The following is a 13,771-nucleotide window of genomic DNA, read 5'->3' on the forward strand; positions in this document are numbered from 1 at the left end:
TGCGGTCTTGTGGGCGCTATGACCCGGAGAGAGCCGAGAACCCGACTGACTGACTCCTGCCCAAAACTTATGAAGGACCCAAACTTTTTTTTCCTCCCTCCTGTCTCGCACTCGCGCTCCCTCCCTCTCCAAATTTCCTTCATTCATCCACCGGGCCTGTGTACGTGCGCGCAGGCATGACCGTCTGGTAACGACTGGGAGCCGGCCGCCACAGCAGCAGTCTCTCCCCTCACGATGTCCCCGGGGCTCCGCGGCGCGAGAGGAGCCCTGCTCCCCGTCTTCCTCTGCGCCGCTCTGCTCCTGGCGGCGGAGGCGCAGTACGAGAAGTACAGCTTCAGGAGCTACCCGCACAGCGAGCTGATGCCCCTGGAGTCCGCCTACGGGTACGCGCTGGACCAGCACGCCGCGGAGAACTGGAAAGAGAGCATCAGGTACCTGGAGCTCAGCCTGCGGCTCCACCGGCTGCTCAGGGACAGCGAGGCCTTCTGCAGCCGGAACTGCAGCCGGGTCAGCCGGGAACACGACTCGCTCTTCGCCGACAGTGAGCTGCGCGTCCACGCTCACATCCTGCGCCGGGCGTCCTGCCTCAGAAAGTGCAAGGCGAACCTCCCCGTCTTCTCCGTCTCCTACCCGAGGAAGGAGGTCCTGGAGGCGTTCGAGAAGAGGATGCCGTACCGCTATCTCCAGTACGCGCACTACCAGGTGGGGCTTGTTAATGCCTTCCCCGCTCGCCGAGAACGGAATCCCGGTTCGGTAGCGGGGCGCGCATCGACTTCCAACACGATCCAAGCGCTGCGTGTTGTCTGTCACGTTGTTTCGCTGTTAGTCACGGCGAAGCTTGCAGAACAGTAGGTGAGATTATAGGTGTAGCCGTGTAAACCAGAGCAGCAACAGGACCGGCGCTGTGGGGTTTTGAGCGATACATGTCATTTTCTTCCCCATTTACACGGGATGCTTGGAGACCGAGGTAGTCTTGTGGCAGTATCAGGCTACCCAATGAGAGTCCCAAATTAGATACGAATGCAGACAATGGATTTATTTGATCTATTGTCTATTTAAGAAAAAGCTCATGGGGTTTACATTTTTAACCAGACGCTTCACTGTGATCGGCCGCACCAAGCGTAAATGATAAATCAGGTGGGGAGCTGCGTCAGCAGGCGTAGGCTGCAAAGGAACGAATGATAGGGTTATTCCCTGCTGAAAAAAAAAGAAGAAAGAAAACACAACGTTTCGGCCGTGGAGCCTTCTTCAGGTGTGAGGAAACGTTGCGTTTTCTTTCTCCTTTTTTTCAGCATGGAATAAACCTATTACTTGATAAATGTCTTTTCCATTTCACGGCAGTTCAGAAGCTCCTGTAAGACGAACGCCCAGGAGGTCTATGCACGGTGAATGAAAATATTGTTGTTATTATTAATAATGAGATTTTTAAAAAACAAATCTTTTGAAACGGTAGGCGTGACTTCAGGGTTGTGTGCCAGAGGACAAGTACATTGTTTTTCCGTTCACAGGACTGCCGGGCTTGTGCGTAGTCTTGTCTGTGAGGGAGCCCCCGCGGTCGTTCTGCGTGATTCGAGTTTTTCCGTGACTCAGAGCGCGCGGGGCGGGGGGCTGGATCAGAGCTGCCACGTCCCCCGCGCCCTGCGGATAGCGCGTGCAGCCCACCTTTCCGGAGTGTAATTCTGAGGATGGGACTGAGATTTGTTTTGTGTGCATTTGATCATAAATGTATATCTTTCATCCCTCCATCCTTTTTCTAACCGCTTCACCCCATTTACGGTCGCGGGGGAGTTTGCATCTTTCAAAAGTGTAATGATGGGGAAAAAATCGATATTGTTTCATTTTTTCATTCCGATTTTATCAGTCAATTGTTAAAACGAAACATCAGAATTGCGCAGTGAACAGCCTTGTTTATGAAGGTGTGAAGCATTTATATGTCCAGTGTTTGGGGAAAAAAATAGTGTACATACTTGTTTAATTATAGCTACAGAGGTATTGTATATGGTGCATTATTTATGTTCTGTCTTCCATACTTAATGTTGGTTTCACATAAAGCCTACCAGGAAACCGATTCAAAACTGAAAAGCCAGTCACTGTAAGAAATACACTTTTTGTCTTTTGTGTCTTTAAAAATCCAGCCGAGAGTAGCGATATCGTGTTTTGAGGACCAATAATACCTTCAGACACTGTTTGGCTTTCCCAGAAGGGGGCTGCTGTTTGGAAACCTCTTTTATTTTCCACGGCGAGTTCCAAGAGAGAACTTGCCCGGTTTTAAGTACAAACACAGGTGGGGCTGTGGATTAGCCAGAGGTATAGAGCGGTAGTCGGCGGGGGGTGGGGAGATTGGGCAGTTCAGCAGGAATGCAGACAGTAGTGCCCCCCCCCCCCCCCAGAATTATTCACACCCAAGTGAGGACTAGAAACCCCGTAACAAAGATTTACGAACTTGCTTAAAAACCGCAAAAAAGAGATGGCTTTATCTTAAAAACATTGCACAGAACAAAGACGGATTTGTCACACACGATAAAGACCAGAAAACACAACGGGTCACATTCACTCGCACCCGTGTAGTAAGTATTTTGTAAAGCCTCCTCTGGCAGGGATTACTCTGCCCGGTGTGTCCTATAGTGTCCGTGAGCGTTTGGCACTTCGGAGGAGGAATATTGACCTTTCCTCCAGATAGAACTGCTCATCCTTTAGACCCTTTATTTTCCATTTGTGACCTACCTTCTGGAGTCGGAGTCACAAGGGTTCAACAGGAGTCTGGAGATTGAGACTGCCTGTCAAGAATATTTATGTTGTGTGCAGCTAACCATTTATTTGCATGCTCTGGATCATTGTCATGCTGGAATGTTTCTTTTAGGGCGAAGCTGAGCTTCTTAGCAGAGAGAACCAGGTGTTTGACCAAAATATCCTAACAGAGGAAATCACGAACTCCAACACATATCTTACCAGGGGCTCCAGGGCCCTTGGGTACAAAAACCCCAAAACATATTAGACCCCCCACCACCACCATATTTCACAGGGGGCATGAGCTTTTACCCTTACAGGCGTAACTCTGAGGAGCACGCCCCAAAAGCCCAATTTGCTTTTCGTTTGACCCCAAGACGGGGTTCCGATGTCCAGATGGAGTTTGGTAAATTCAGGTTGCCCCTTTCTGCGGTGCATCCTCAATAGACGTTTGAGTAAGTGCAGAAAGCACTGTAAAGACTCTGGCTCCACAGCAGTTTGATCCATCTTAGGTTTTATGAACTACAGACTGTGATGTGAATTAATTAGAACAAAAATTCCTTGCACTTGTACAGTTGGCGTCATCCCAAACCTCCTCACATGATGGAATTGTACTGGTGAAGTGGATAAGCAGGTATTTGTATGCAGTACCTAATTTAGCCCTGTTGTTTGATTTTGCATCCTCAATGTGATGAAGAGGCCCTTGCCTGCTAGAACCTGAATGCAACCAGGCAGCTGTGCAGCTGGAGTCTCATCTCCATTCCCGGTTTGGAGATTTCCGGGTTGACTTGCCTCTGTTCTCGGTGTTGCAATACAGATCGTGACCAGTGAGGCCAGGCAGAGGCTGTCCAAGCTGAGCCCATGCCTCTCATTTGGGCTGATTAAGGTAGCTTGCTGGCCATCAGTCCTGGTCTCTTACCTGTGCATTTATAGGTGTGGGACAGGTATTGAGGTGGGATGTTCTAGAGGAGATGGGAAATAAGAATATGTAGCTGTTTGTTACCATTAAACATTCAATTACATGCTATATTTAAGCAAGGACCTCAATTAGATGTACTTCTCTCTCTTCTCCATGTAATCTGTCACCGTGCCTCGTTCATATTCGGTCTCATTAGTAGCTGAATCCTTTTTATTTTTTGCACATTTCAATGATGTTGTCAATGACACTGTGGCTGTGCCATTAACACACAAGGAAAACCTGCTCGGTGGTATTCTCTGACCAGACTCTCGCCCTGTGAGTCTCTGTACTGCAGCTCAGTTCTGCAATAAAGGAGTTTTCCTTAGACGTGTCTGCCAGACTATTGACAGGAAACTGAACCAAATAACCACAACCTGCCAGGTTAGTGCTCAGCACAAAAAAAAACTCATTAAAATGTGCAAAGGGTTTGTAAAAATGAACTAGCTTACACAGTTACACATTTTGCCCACATGTGCAGCTAATGAGCTGGGAGTCCTGCTGTGTGGAGTAAATACCACAGTCTCATTTAGAGTCCCTGTGTGGAAGGGAGGTTAAGGGTCGGGTTAGGTTTGCTGTATGGGGGTGGGGTTGAATTGCACCAGGAGGAGAGCTGGTGTCCATCTGTGTCTGTGCCTGATATTTCTCAGGAAGTGGTGAACAAGTGAATGTGCACATGCTCACTCATTATGTGTGCTCTCCAACTTTGTTCTCCGTGCCGTTAAGTTTTACAGCATATTTCAAAAGCCTCGAGGGCTCAGACCTAGTCAGCTCAGCTTATTTCTTCAGTGGATCATGAACCAGAGGACCCGAGTGGAAAACAAGAGGAAGTGCTTTTAAACTGAGAATAGGAGACACTTCTTTACTCAAAGGGGTGTGGGAGTGGGGAACAAGCCACCCAGCTGTGTTGTTGAAGCCGAGACCCTGGCTTCCATGAAGAAACAGCTGGATGAGATACTGGGGAGAATTAGCCTTTAACAACCAAATGGGCTAGATGGGACGAATGACCATCTTCCCATATGTAACCTGTATATGTTCTTAAGAATATTTGACTGTCCTCTGTCTGTCCCCCCTAGGAGAACCACCTGGAAAAGGCTATTTCAGCAGCGCACACCTACCTGCAGAGAAACCCCAAGGACGCTCTGATGCAGAAAAACATGAACTACTACAAGACCCTGTTCGACGTGGAGGAGTATCTCATTGACCACGAGGAACAGCCTTACGAGGTGAGGGGCCCGCCTTCCCAGCATTCCACAGGCCCGTCCTGGTGGGCGCTCGTGGGCCGGGGAGGGGGTCAGGCAGTGTGTGGTGGGCATTTTTACATACGTGAAATAAAACGAACGCAGAAGCCTCTGGCCGGCTGTCACTGGCTCCTGTCATCCGCGGGGTCTCGCCGTCTCTCAGGGAAGTGACTGAGTGCTCGTCTCTCGTGTTGCAGGGCGTCTTCCTGAAGGCCGTCAAGCTCTTCAACGCGGGAGACTTCAGCAGCAGCGCGCGGGACATGGAGCAGGCCGCCTCTGAGTATTTCAATGTGTACGACCTGTGCCTGGCAGGCTGCGAGGGCGCCTACGAGATCACGGAGTTTAAGGACTTCTACCCTTCCCTGGCGGGTCAGTGATCACTGACGCTCCCCCTGCCCTCCTGGCAATCGCTGTCCCCAGCTCCCAATCATCAGGGCCGTATTATATGGGGGAGGGGTCAGAGGTCAGAGGTCAGGGGTCAGGAGCTCGGGAGTTCTAACTTGGGAGTCCCATGTCATCGGCGTTTCCCCGATCTGTCATTCGTCCCCGTCATCGCGACACGCCAAGAGAGCCATGCTCTCTGCGGGGGAATTTCAGTTCTGATATTTTTTTTTAAATGTGACGTTTCTTGCAGATCTCTACACGGATGTGCTGGAGTGCAAGGTGAAGTGCGAGGGCAATCTCACCCCCAACGTCGGGGGGTTCTTTGTGGAGAAGTTCGTGGCCACCATGTACCACTATCTGCAGTTTGCCTATTACAAGTGTGAGTACAGGACTGCAGGGGGGCGTCTGTGCTGATGTGGCAATTATATACTGCTCTAGTGATTCCAGCTGCCTTGATAGTTACAAACAGTAGTTACTAGTGTTAGTGTCTCAGTTAGACACTGTACTTGGCCCAGCTATTTAATTAACAGCAGAACTTTACGTTTCTGACCGGCCTTGAAGGTGTTTTATGGGCATCAGGACTTCTAGTGACGTGCACTTTCTCAGGAATCGACTGTATATGATCTTAAGAAAGATCCCGTAAAGAAAATAATTAGATGAGTTGTTCGCTTGACTTCTTGGGTTGAAGCAAAAGAACGGGAGACACTAGGTCATTCAGGAATGGAGTCTGCCACTCCTGATTTTACAGATAATGTGTAGGTGACACAACACTATGCATATATTGGAGAATACACTAACACAGCAGTGTTTAGCACCATTCAGGGCCTGGTGTAGATGCTGCTATTTATATGGGGGTTGAAAGGGTCGTGGGAAGATCTGCAGTGTGCCCCCAGTCCTGACGCAGGGTGGCAGTGCTGGGAGCCCACCGCGGGCTGTAAGGTGATCCTCTTTCTTCTGCTGGGCAGTGAACGACGTGAGGAACGCCGCCCCCTGTGCGGCCAGCTACATGCTCTTCGACCCCGACGACAAGGTCATGCAGCAGAACATGGTGTACTACCGGTTCTACCGGGAGCAGTGGGGGCTGGAGGAGAGCCACTTCCAGCCCAGGCCGGTGAGTTGTGGACGCTCTGCCCAGCAGCCCTGTAGCCCTGGCGGGGTCCGCGTGCCGCAGGGCCGTGCCAGGTGAAACGAATTTGAACGCAAGCCTGGACCGCGTTTCCTGTGGGTCGCACAAAGGTTTAAATTCTCTTGAGAGACAGACATCTCCTCTGTTAGCACAGACCAAATTCCATTCCTGTAGTTGCAGAGTAAACTGGGAGAATCCTTCACTGGAAACAATTCATTACGACGATTTGCTCTCCAAATGTGTCGAGCTCCCAGTGAGCAGCAGTGCCTGTTCACGTCCAGCAGAGGGCGTCCTTATGTCTGAAACTGCCGGAGTACTGGCCCGATAATTCCGGGGGGCTTTGTAATGAAATCTGCTGCACAACCAGTCAGTTAGAGAAGTGTGTAACTGCTTAATTAATTAACTTGAGGAGGAATTTTAAGTAGGCTGGACTCTAGAAGTCCAGCATGGAATTTAGCCTGGACAGCTAGGAGAACTAATGAAATTGTATTTGTAAGGAGGGGCAGTCGTTTAAGCCTCAGAATAGAGTGATGGTTTGTCCTACACCTGGAGTGAGTAAGTACCCTTTATGTCAGGGTACTGTCTGATACTTGGGGGGGGTCCCTCCCCACTCACATACCCTCCAGCCCTCAGTGACATGACTGAATGTTGATTCAACTAATGACTGAATTAAATTAACTTTACTTAATTGTCTAAGCCTTGGAGGTGGCCTTTGTAGCCATTACATTCTACACAAAATTTAAAATCTCCAGCCTTCAGGTAGATGGGTCTTATTTGTTTTTGAACAAAATAAACTTTATTCCACAATTAGTACTCACATTAACATAGCATAAAACGTTGGCTAAGTTATAAACTTTCTTTAAAGGATTATTGTCTGTTTTTACTGTGGTTGTGGTGGCTTGATTTGCACGATAAAAGAGCTCCAAGCTCCAGGCCCTGGCCCTTGCTGTGGTGCCCAGTTGTGTTTTCCCTGGCCTGGCTCTGAGACCGTGGTTGTCCAGTCCTCCACAGGAGCTCAAAGAGACAGGCATTCCCTCCTCAGCCCCTGTACAGCGTTTCTTTGCCAACGTAGATGGGTCTGATTAACCAGTTTATTAGCTCAGGTGAGGCCTTAATGAAGTAACCAAGAGCTGGGCTGGATCAGAGCCGGTGGGTGGGTGCGTGGGGGTTCTGAGGTCTGGGGCTCCCCTGGGTCACAGTGCTCCCCCAGTCGGCCACCCTGTCCTCCCTGGGGCTCAGCTGTTCAGCTTAAAGGAAGGTGCAGAACTCCACACTAATCTCTTCCCATTTTGGCAAACTCTCTCCCCTCCCCCCCAAAATGACTCTAAAGGATTTCCCAGCAGTCCGTTCAGCAGAACAAAGCCCTGCGTTGTGCGGCGCTGTACCCCTGGGGTTGGGGTGTGTTAGAATTCTCCTTGTCTAGAGCTGCTGCACAGCAGGGCAGGAAAGAGACTCCAGCCTGAGCTCCTTTCATGGAGCCAAGTCAGGGGCTCGTGTGGAAACGTGTCCAGGGAAGTGACTTTTTGATTTCTACAGCCGTTGGATACTGCAGCATTGCAGCGACTTAAATCAAAGCAACACTAACAGTCAAGAATACTTTATTCAGGGCAGAGGAGTCTCTAAAAGAGGAATTTGCCGCCCATATTTTAAATGTAATTGCAGACATCTAAAGATACAAAACTGAAGACATAGCAGAAAATAAAGGAAATCAGTTTTCCGTGCTAAAAGTCATTTTTGGGAAAGGAGCTGAAGATTAGGGAAAAGGGAACAAGCTGAGTGAGAATGTTGCTGGTCAGAGCTGATGGATTGCTCTTCCTGTGCTGTCCTGCCCAGGAGGCTCTGAGGTACTTCAACACGACGATGCTGCAGAAGCAGATGCTGGAGTTTGCGACGAATTACCTGCAGGCTGATGACGAGGTGAGCATCTCTGCCAGCCCGCGTGAAGCCCAGGGCACCCTGGGGTGCTGAGCCAGAATCCTGCGACCTGTCCTGGCTGGTTTCGCATAGGTCCTGGCACCCCAGCTTAGCCGCTTAAGAGCTCAGATTAAGTTATCTTGAGGTTGTACAGCTCACCGTGGGAAGAAAAATCGACAGAGCCTTACTAGATTAAAATGAGCACACTAACACTCACGACACACATCAACAGCTCAGTGGAGTTCAGATTCTTCACAGGGAGTATTTTTGCAGTAGATCACCCCGAATCAGCTGTTCCTAATGTCGGGGAACACTTTTGACAGTTAAGGAGGTAGTTTGATCAGCTGCTTGAATGTGGCCCCTTTAGGTTAAAGGCTTAAAAGATCTTTGTTTGAGACTCTAAATCATTGAACAAGTCACCTGCTCCATTTATCACAATAAAATTGTTGTGTGCCTCCGAGAAATCAGTGACTTACTGGTTGGATGTAAAATGGGGCTCTCTGGCAGCCGGGTTGGAGACCTTTAAGAGTAGTGAAAAAAGAAGCATGAAAAAACACCTGGGGATACAAACCCTGTGGAAAATATGAAATAGAGTGATGGAATTAATGGTGAATTCTGAATTAAAAATATGAGCAGGCACAGTCTAGACTTCTGTATGTAAATATAGAGTGAATGCTGTGTGCGTGTATGTATGTGTGCGTATAGAAGCATGCTATTCAGACATCGATCAACACACCCTGCCACATGCAGCATGCTTACTGACAAACCTTCTGTGTCCACTCCCAGGATGTGGTGACCTCAGAGGTAACGGGGGTGGGTCCAGACGAGCCCCCAGATGCCGAGTTCGAGGGTGTGGGGGATTATGAGGAGTCCATCTATGCAGAGTGGTGGCAGGAGCCCAAAACCAAGGGTGATGTAGGTGAGCCCTAAGCCAGACACTCTTCGCCTGACCACCTTTTGGACTTGGATGTCCCTCAACACACATACCTCAGTGGCCTGGGCTCTTCTCAGAGAGGCTTCGTGCTGGCCAGGACATTAGGACAGGAATGGTCCCAATCCCAGCTGGAAGCAATGCACACTCTCTAGGCACTTTTGAAAAAGTCTTACAGAACTACAAAAACACTCAGACTGACTGTTCAACTGGATAAAGACTTCTTTATTATTTTTGTGCCTTAAATACAGAGTAATCTGAACAAAACAGACACTGCAGCTCCTGTTTTCCCAGGAGGCAAAAATGTTGTTCTGAGAAGACCCCTCCTGTTCGAATGCGATAGAAAATAAACCGCAGAGAAGTAGTTGAGGGTCACACAGGCTGCAGAGCCCAGTGCTCCACTGTGCGTTCGATGTGCAACACCAACCTGCATTTCCTGACCCTGAACTACGTGAACTATTTTGAGGAGTTTTTTCAGAAGCAGTTGTTTGAGTAGACCAAGGGCTACTGTAACCTGGGCAATTAGCTGACTATTATGCAAAATACACAGAATGTGCTTTGTCAAAAAATTAAAAGTGTAAATGACAAAACCTACTCCTTTACGAGGCGCTTAATTGTATGTAGCTCTTTGAAATGGGTTTTTCAAGTCTTGGCCTATTATCTTTTATGACGGCAGTTGACTTGTTTCCTGTATTTATTTTATGTGTCAACTGTCTGACTTGCGTGCTGGAGGAGAGGCACATCTGCCAGAACGCAATAAAGCAGGGTTCTGCGTTCAGAAGGTCCCTGCTTGCTTTCTTCAGAGCTCTGCTCAGCAGCAATTCTCAGCCCCATCCACCTGTTCCTGCCCCTGGGGAAGGAGGTAGGACACTTCCAATGCTCCAGACAACTGTACTCCTTAGGAACAGCGTAGGCAACTATCGGCTCCCCCGTGATATTCACAGAGTTAGCGGACGTCAGTACCGTCCAAATAACAGCTGGTGAACTCATGGTCTTCCTGTGTTTGAAACTCCACCTCCCTCCTCATGCTCATCCCATCACTGCTGAGCCGATTCCTGCCTCGGGGGAGGAGGACATTCCCACGAGCCCTGTCCCCAAGGACACACTGTCCCTCTATCAGCCCAAAAGCAGGGCAGAACGAGCCTCCTCAGCTAGCCTTAAAGACCTGGGTTCGCATGTGACCACTTCAACCCAGAGCTGCAGGTCTGGCAGGTCTGAACGGAGTTCTGCACTCGTTGTATTGTTATGTACATACGTTTGCCCAGACCCTTCAACGGTAAACAGCGTTAATTCCAAAAATTCAAAACCCCTCAAGTGCGTAAACAGTTATTTAGATTATTACAGTTTTTTAAAATAAAACGTTTAAAAGGAGAACTGTACCTTATAGAAAAAAAACATTAAAGTATCAAATATACAACGGTTCTTTTTAAAAAAAAAATGTACACATTGTTCCGACCACTTTGCTCATACCCTAACCCCCCTTTCCAAACCAAGCCCCAAGGCCAAGTCAGAGGGTCGAGGCAAACGTGAACGATCACTGGAGTTGCCAAGGACTGAAACTCATGGGGACGGCTCGCCTGGAGCTTCTAGTCCACATGGCCCCAGCCCTGCGGGGGGGGTCTGGTTCTCTGTACACTCCTCAGCTGTACCGTCCTGAGGTCCCAAGGGCCAGGCCAGAGTCAGTCCCTCGCAGCGAGCACATCGCCATGCTGCCCTGTCGAGGCCAGTGTTCACTCCTCCTGTCAACAGGGGTTCGAGCTGTTGGCTGTCGTTCTTCTCCAAAGCTTTTCGCAAGGTCGAGCGGGGCTTAGGTCTGCTTCCCATGGGCACGAGGGGGAAATTAGTCCCACGAGGCTTTAACTAAACTCACTTAACCGTCTTCCTATGCCGATGGCGAGTTGAACAGACCTGCGCACTCTGCTGGACCACTGCCCTCGAGGAGCACGCTTAAGCGTTAGTCTTTGTGGTCTTACGAGTACATGCTGGCGAGCACAGAACCCCGTCATATACAAACAACCACATGTGGAGCGGCCCACAACTCCTCCCACACCACGGGGCTAAACATCAGCCACCTGAACTGCTCTGTATCAGGCCCTGCAAGATGCACAAGCCCTACGAGTTGCCGCAGTGTTTGTGTCTGTGCTACTGCTATAACTTCTACACAATGACATCTTCTTTTATTACAGCCTGTCTCCAATCACAAAGCCAGGGGTAGAGCTGGAAAGCAGCAGTATTTTCTGCCGGAGGCAAACAGCTTCTCTAGTCTCATGCCTGAGAGCAAGCTGAGTTCTGCACAAGCAGGGGTGTGCCAATCCCCTTGCAAGCACTAGCATCGTCAGTGATTGGAACAGGCTACGAATTTATCATTGCTGATACACTGGATTCTTTTTCTATGAAACGGGTGGACGAGCTTCTCAGGTCAATTAGCTACTAGCATCCAGACGAACAAAAATGACTACAAAAGGGAGGAGGGTTTTTGGCACTTTTTTTATGCAATGCTTTGTTAAGAGAGACCTGATATGATTTCTGGGGGTTCTCAAGAGATGCATTGTGCTGGCCAGGACATTAGGGCAGGAATGGTCCGAATCCCAGCCCAGAAGCAGTGCACGCTCTCCAGGCACTTGCGATTCTCCAGAATCTCGCATATTCTCAGTCCGTTTGGCCACTTCCAGAGTGTGTGAGGGTGACACTCTCTCTGGTAAAGGGCCTGATGCCAAGGAGGACCCACGTGCAGGTGAGCAGTGGAAAGCAAATGAATGATCTTTCTCCTCTCCATTTTCCCAAAACCATTGAAGATGTTCCACAGCGCAAGCTCGGCTCTCCCCAAGATAGAGGCGCTATGCAAGAACCCCAGACTTTGCTCCCCCCCCCAGTTTCAGCTTTTGTTCAGAAGCTACAGATGAAAAGTTTGAAACAGCTGCCTGGTTTTGAGGTGAGTGGAGGGGCAAATAAAAAGTGCATGACATCAGCTGTAGAGGGAAGCTGCCAACTCTGCTGGGAATCTGGAGATGGCAGAATTAGGATCAGGGTCAAATGTTAGTCTTGGTCAGCCACTCCAGAACTCACCATGCAGTTCATTTAATTTCTGAACTAACCCAACAAGACTCCAGTTTCCCAGTACATAGTTACAAACCAATCGGACCTTCATTCCAGTTCAAGCAGTACTCTGAGCTGCTGCCAACAGCTGGAGAATGGTGACTGAATACACCACGCTAAATACATCCTCACTTCTGTTCCTGGAGAGTCCCAGCCATTCTGGTTTTACAGATAGAAAACTGTAAGATACTCATTTTTCATCAATGATTAAATTACAGATGATTAAGGACTAAATGAATAATTGATTCAATTAAATGATTAACATTGTAGATAGAACCAGGAGCAAGAAGCAAGGATTTCAATTATGTGTCACACAATGGATTTTAGCTGAGCTAAGCTACAAAAGGCTGTTTTCTCATTAGGGTGAAAACAGACAAAGTCATTTATGGTTAAAGCACGTCAATGCTGAACCAATGCAGCCTGCCTTACAGCCTGGACTAGTTCAGCTTGGACCAGTAGATACCTTCTGGTTCCCCAAGCTCACAGTACAGCCTGGACCAGCATCAGTGGGAGTCGGGTCAGGTTGCTGACCTACCCTTTGCCAGCAACAGTCAATGAAGCCTGGAGTCAAACGGGCTGCTCTTAGGTTCTCTGACACTTCATAGTCAAGTGGCCTGAGTTGGTACACCAGATTGGCACAGAGAAACTGTGATGCTACAGATGCCTAGACTTAACACCTCCAGGGTGTGATGCCAGCATACCATGTTGTCCCTCCATCCTCTGGGGTTTTGACATTTAGAGGCACACTGCAGTAAAAGAGCATGGGGAGATGAGATGGGTGCCCTGCCCCAGAGCGTCCTGGGAAGGTACACCATCTGGACCAGACACCGAGCAGAACAGCCACAGCTCCTTCCTCGTACAGGCCCTGCCCGTAAAAACAAGCCCCATCTCTACAAAAGTTCAGGGTTCACAAGTCTGTCTGGTGTGCTCAGCTCTTGCCTGTGTGCCGGTATCAGGGTTCCCTCGGTCCGCTCCAGGTCTCCGCCAGCCCCAGGTACTCGGGGTTCTCCGCGGTTGGCGTGACAAAGCCATTGGCAAGCCTTGTGGGCGCTCCCTCAGCATGTCTGCCCGCCGCCTTGGCGCCCAGGTCCAGGTAGTAGGGGTTGTCGAAGGCAGGCACAGCACTGCCCATGGGTACCAAGTACTCGGGGTTCTCCACACTGTTGCCCGGCGCCAGCCCGTTGGCAAAGCGGGGCGCTCCGTGAGACCTGCGGGGCAGAGTACTGGGCCGCTCCGTGCCGCCTCTGTTCCCACCCATGGGCTGGTTTATGTACTCTGGGGAAAGGGAGAGAGAGCAGCACAGCTCATCATTCATGTGATTGTGCCTGAGAGATGCATGAGAACGTGGCTGGAACCTTCCTCCTACAACAGAACTCCGATGATCACTGAAGGGAGGG

General features: G+C 49.5%; 2 protein-coding genes across 2 annotated transcripts in view; one reads left to right on the forward strand and one right to left on the reverse strand.

Annotated features, from left to right (window-relative positions):
- p3h4 (prolyl 3-hydroxylase family member 4 (inactive)) lies at nucleotides 1-9,868 on the forward strand. The gene is made up of 7 exons (XM_088622643.1): nucleotides 1-702; nucleotides 4,759-4,908; nucleotides 5,121-5,292; nucleotides 5,558-5,686; nucleotides 6,273-6,418; nucleotides 8,267-8,350; nucleotides 9,134-9,868. The coding sequence occupies exons 1-7, from the start codon at nucleotides 235-237 to the stop codon at nucleotides 9,275-9,277; spliced, it is 1,293 nt and encodes a 430-aa protein (XP_088478769.1). The 5' UTR covers nucleotides 1-234; the 3' UTR covers nucleotides 9,278-9,868.
- erbb2 (erb-b2 receptor tyrosine kinase 2) overlaps nucleotides 9,483-13,771 on the reverse strand; it is a 27,884-nt gene continuing 23,595 nt past the window's right edge. The window contains exon 27 of the mRNA XM_088622632.1: nucleotides 9,483-13,649. Within this exon, the coding sequence (XP_088478758.1) occupies nucleotides 13,327-13,649 (323 nt within the window). The 3' untranslated portion in view covers nucleotides 9,483-13,326. The remainder of the gene's footprint in view (nucleotides 13,650-13,771) is intronic.

Source organism: Lepisosteus platostomus, chromosome 28, assembly GCF_059453375.1.
Source record: "Lepisosteus platostomus isolate fLepPlt1 chromosome 28, fLepPlt1.hap1, whole genome shotgun sequence".
In the NCBI taxonomy this organism is placed as follows: domain Eukaryota; kingdom Metazoa; phylum Chordata; class Actinopteri; order Semionotiformes; family Lepisosteidae; genus Lepisosteus; species Lepisosteus platostomus.

What these genes read in the sequence shown, in the direction of transcription:
- p3h4 (XM_088622643.1), top strand. Translation starts at nt 235, where the DNA reads ATGTCCCCGGGGCTCCGCGGCGCGAGAGGAGCCCTGCTCCCCGTCTTC. An exon ending in ACGAGGAACAGCCTTACGAG is followed by an intron (nt 4,909 to 5,120) that starts GTGAGGGGCCCG and finishes CTCGTGTTGCAG; the next exon opens with GGCGTCTTCCTGAAGGCCGT. An exon ending in ACCTGCAGGCTGATGACGAG is followed by an intron (nt 8,351 to 9,133) that starts GTGAGCATCTCT and finishes GTCCACTCCCAG; the next exon opens with GATGTGGTGACCTCAGAGGT.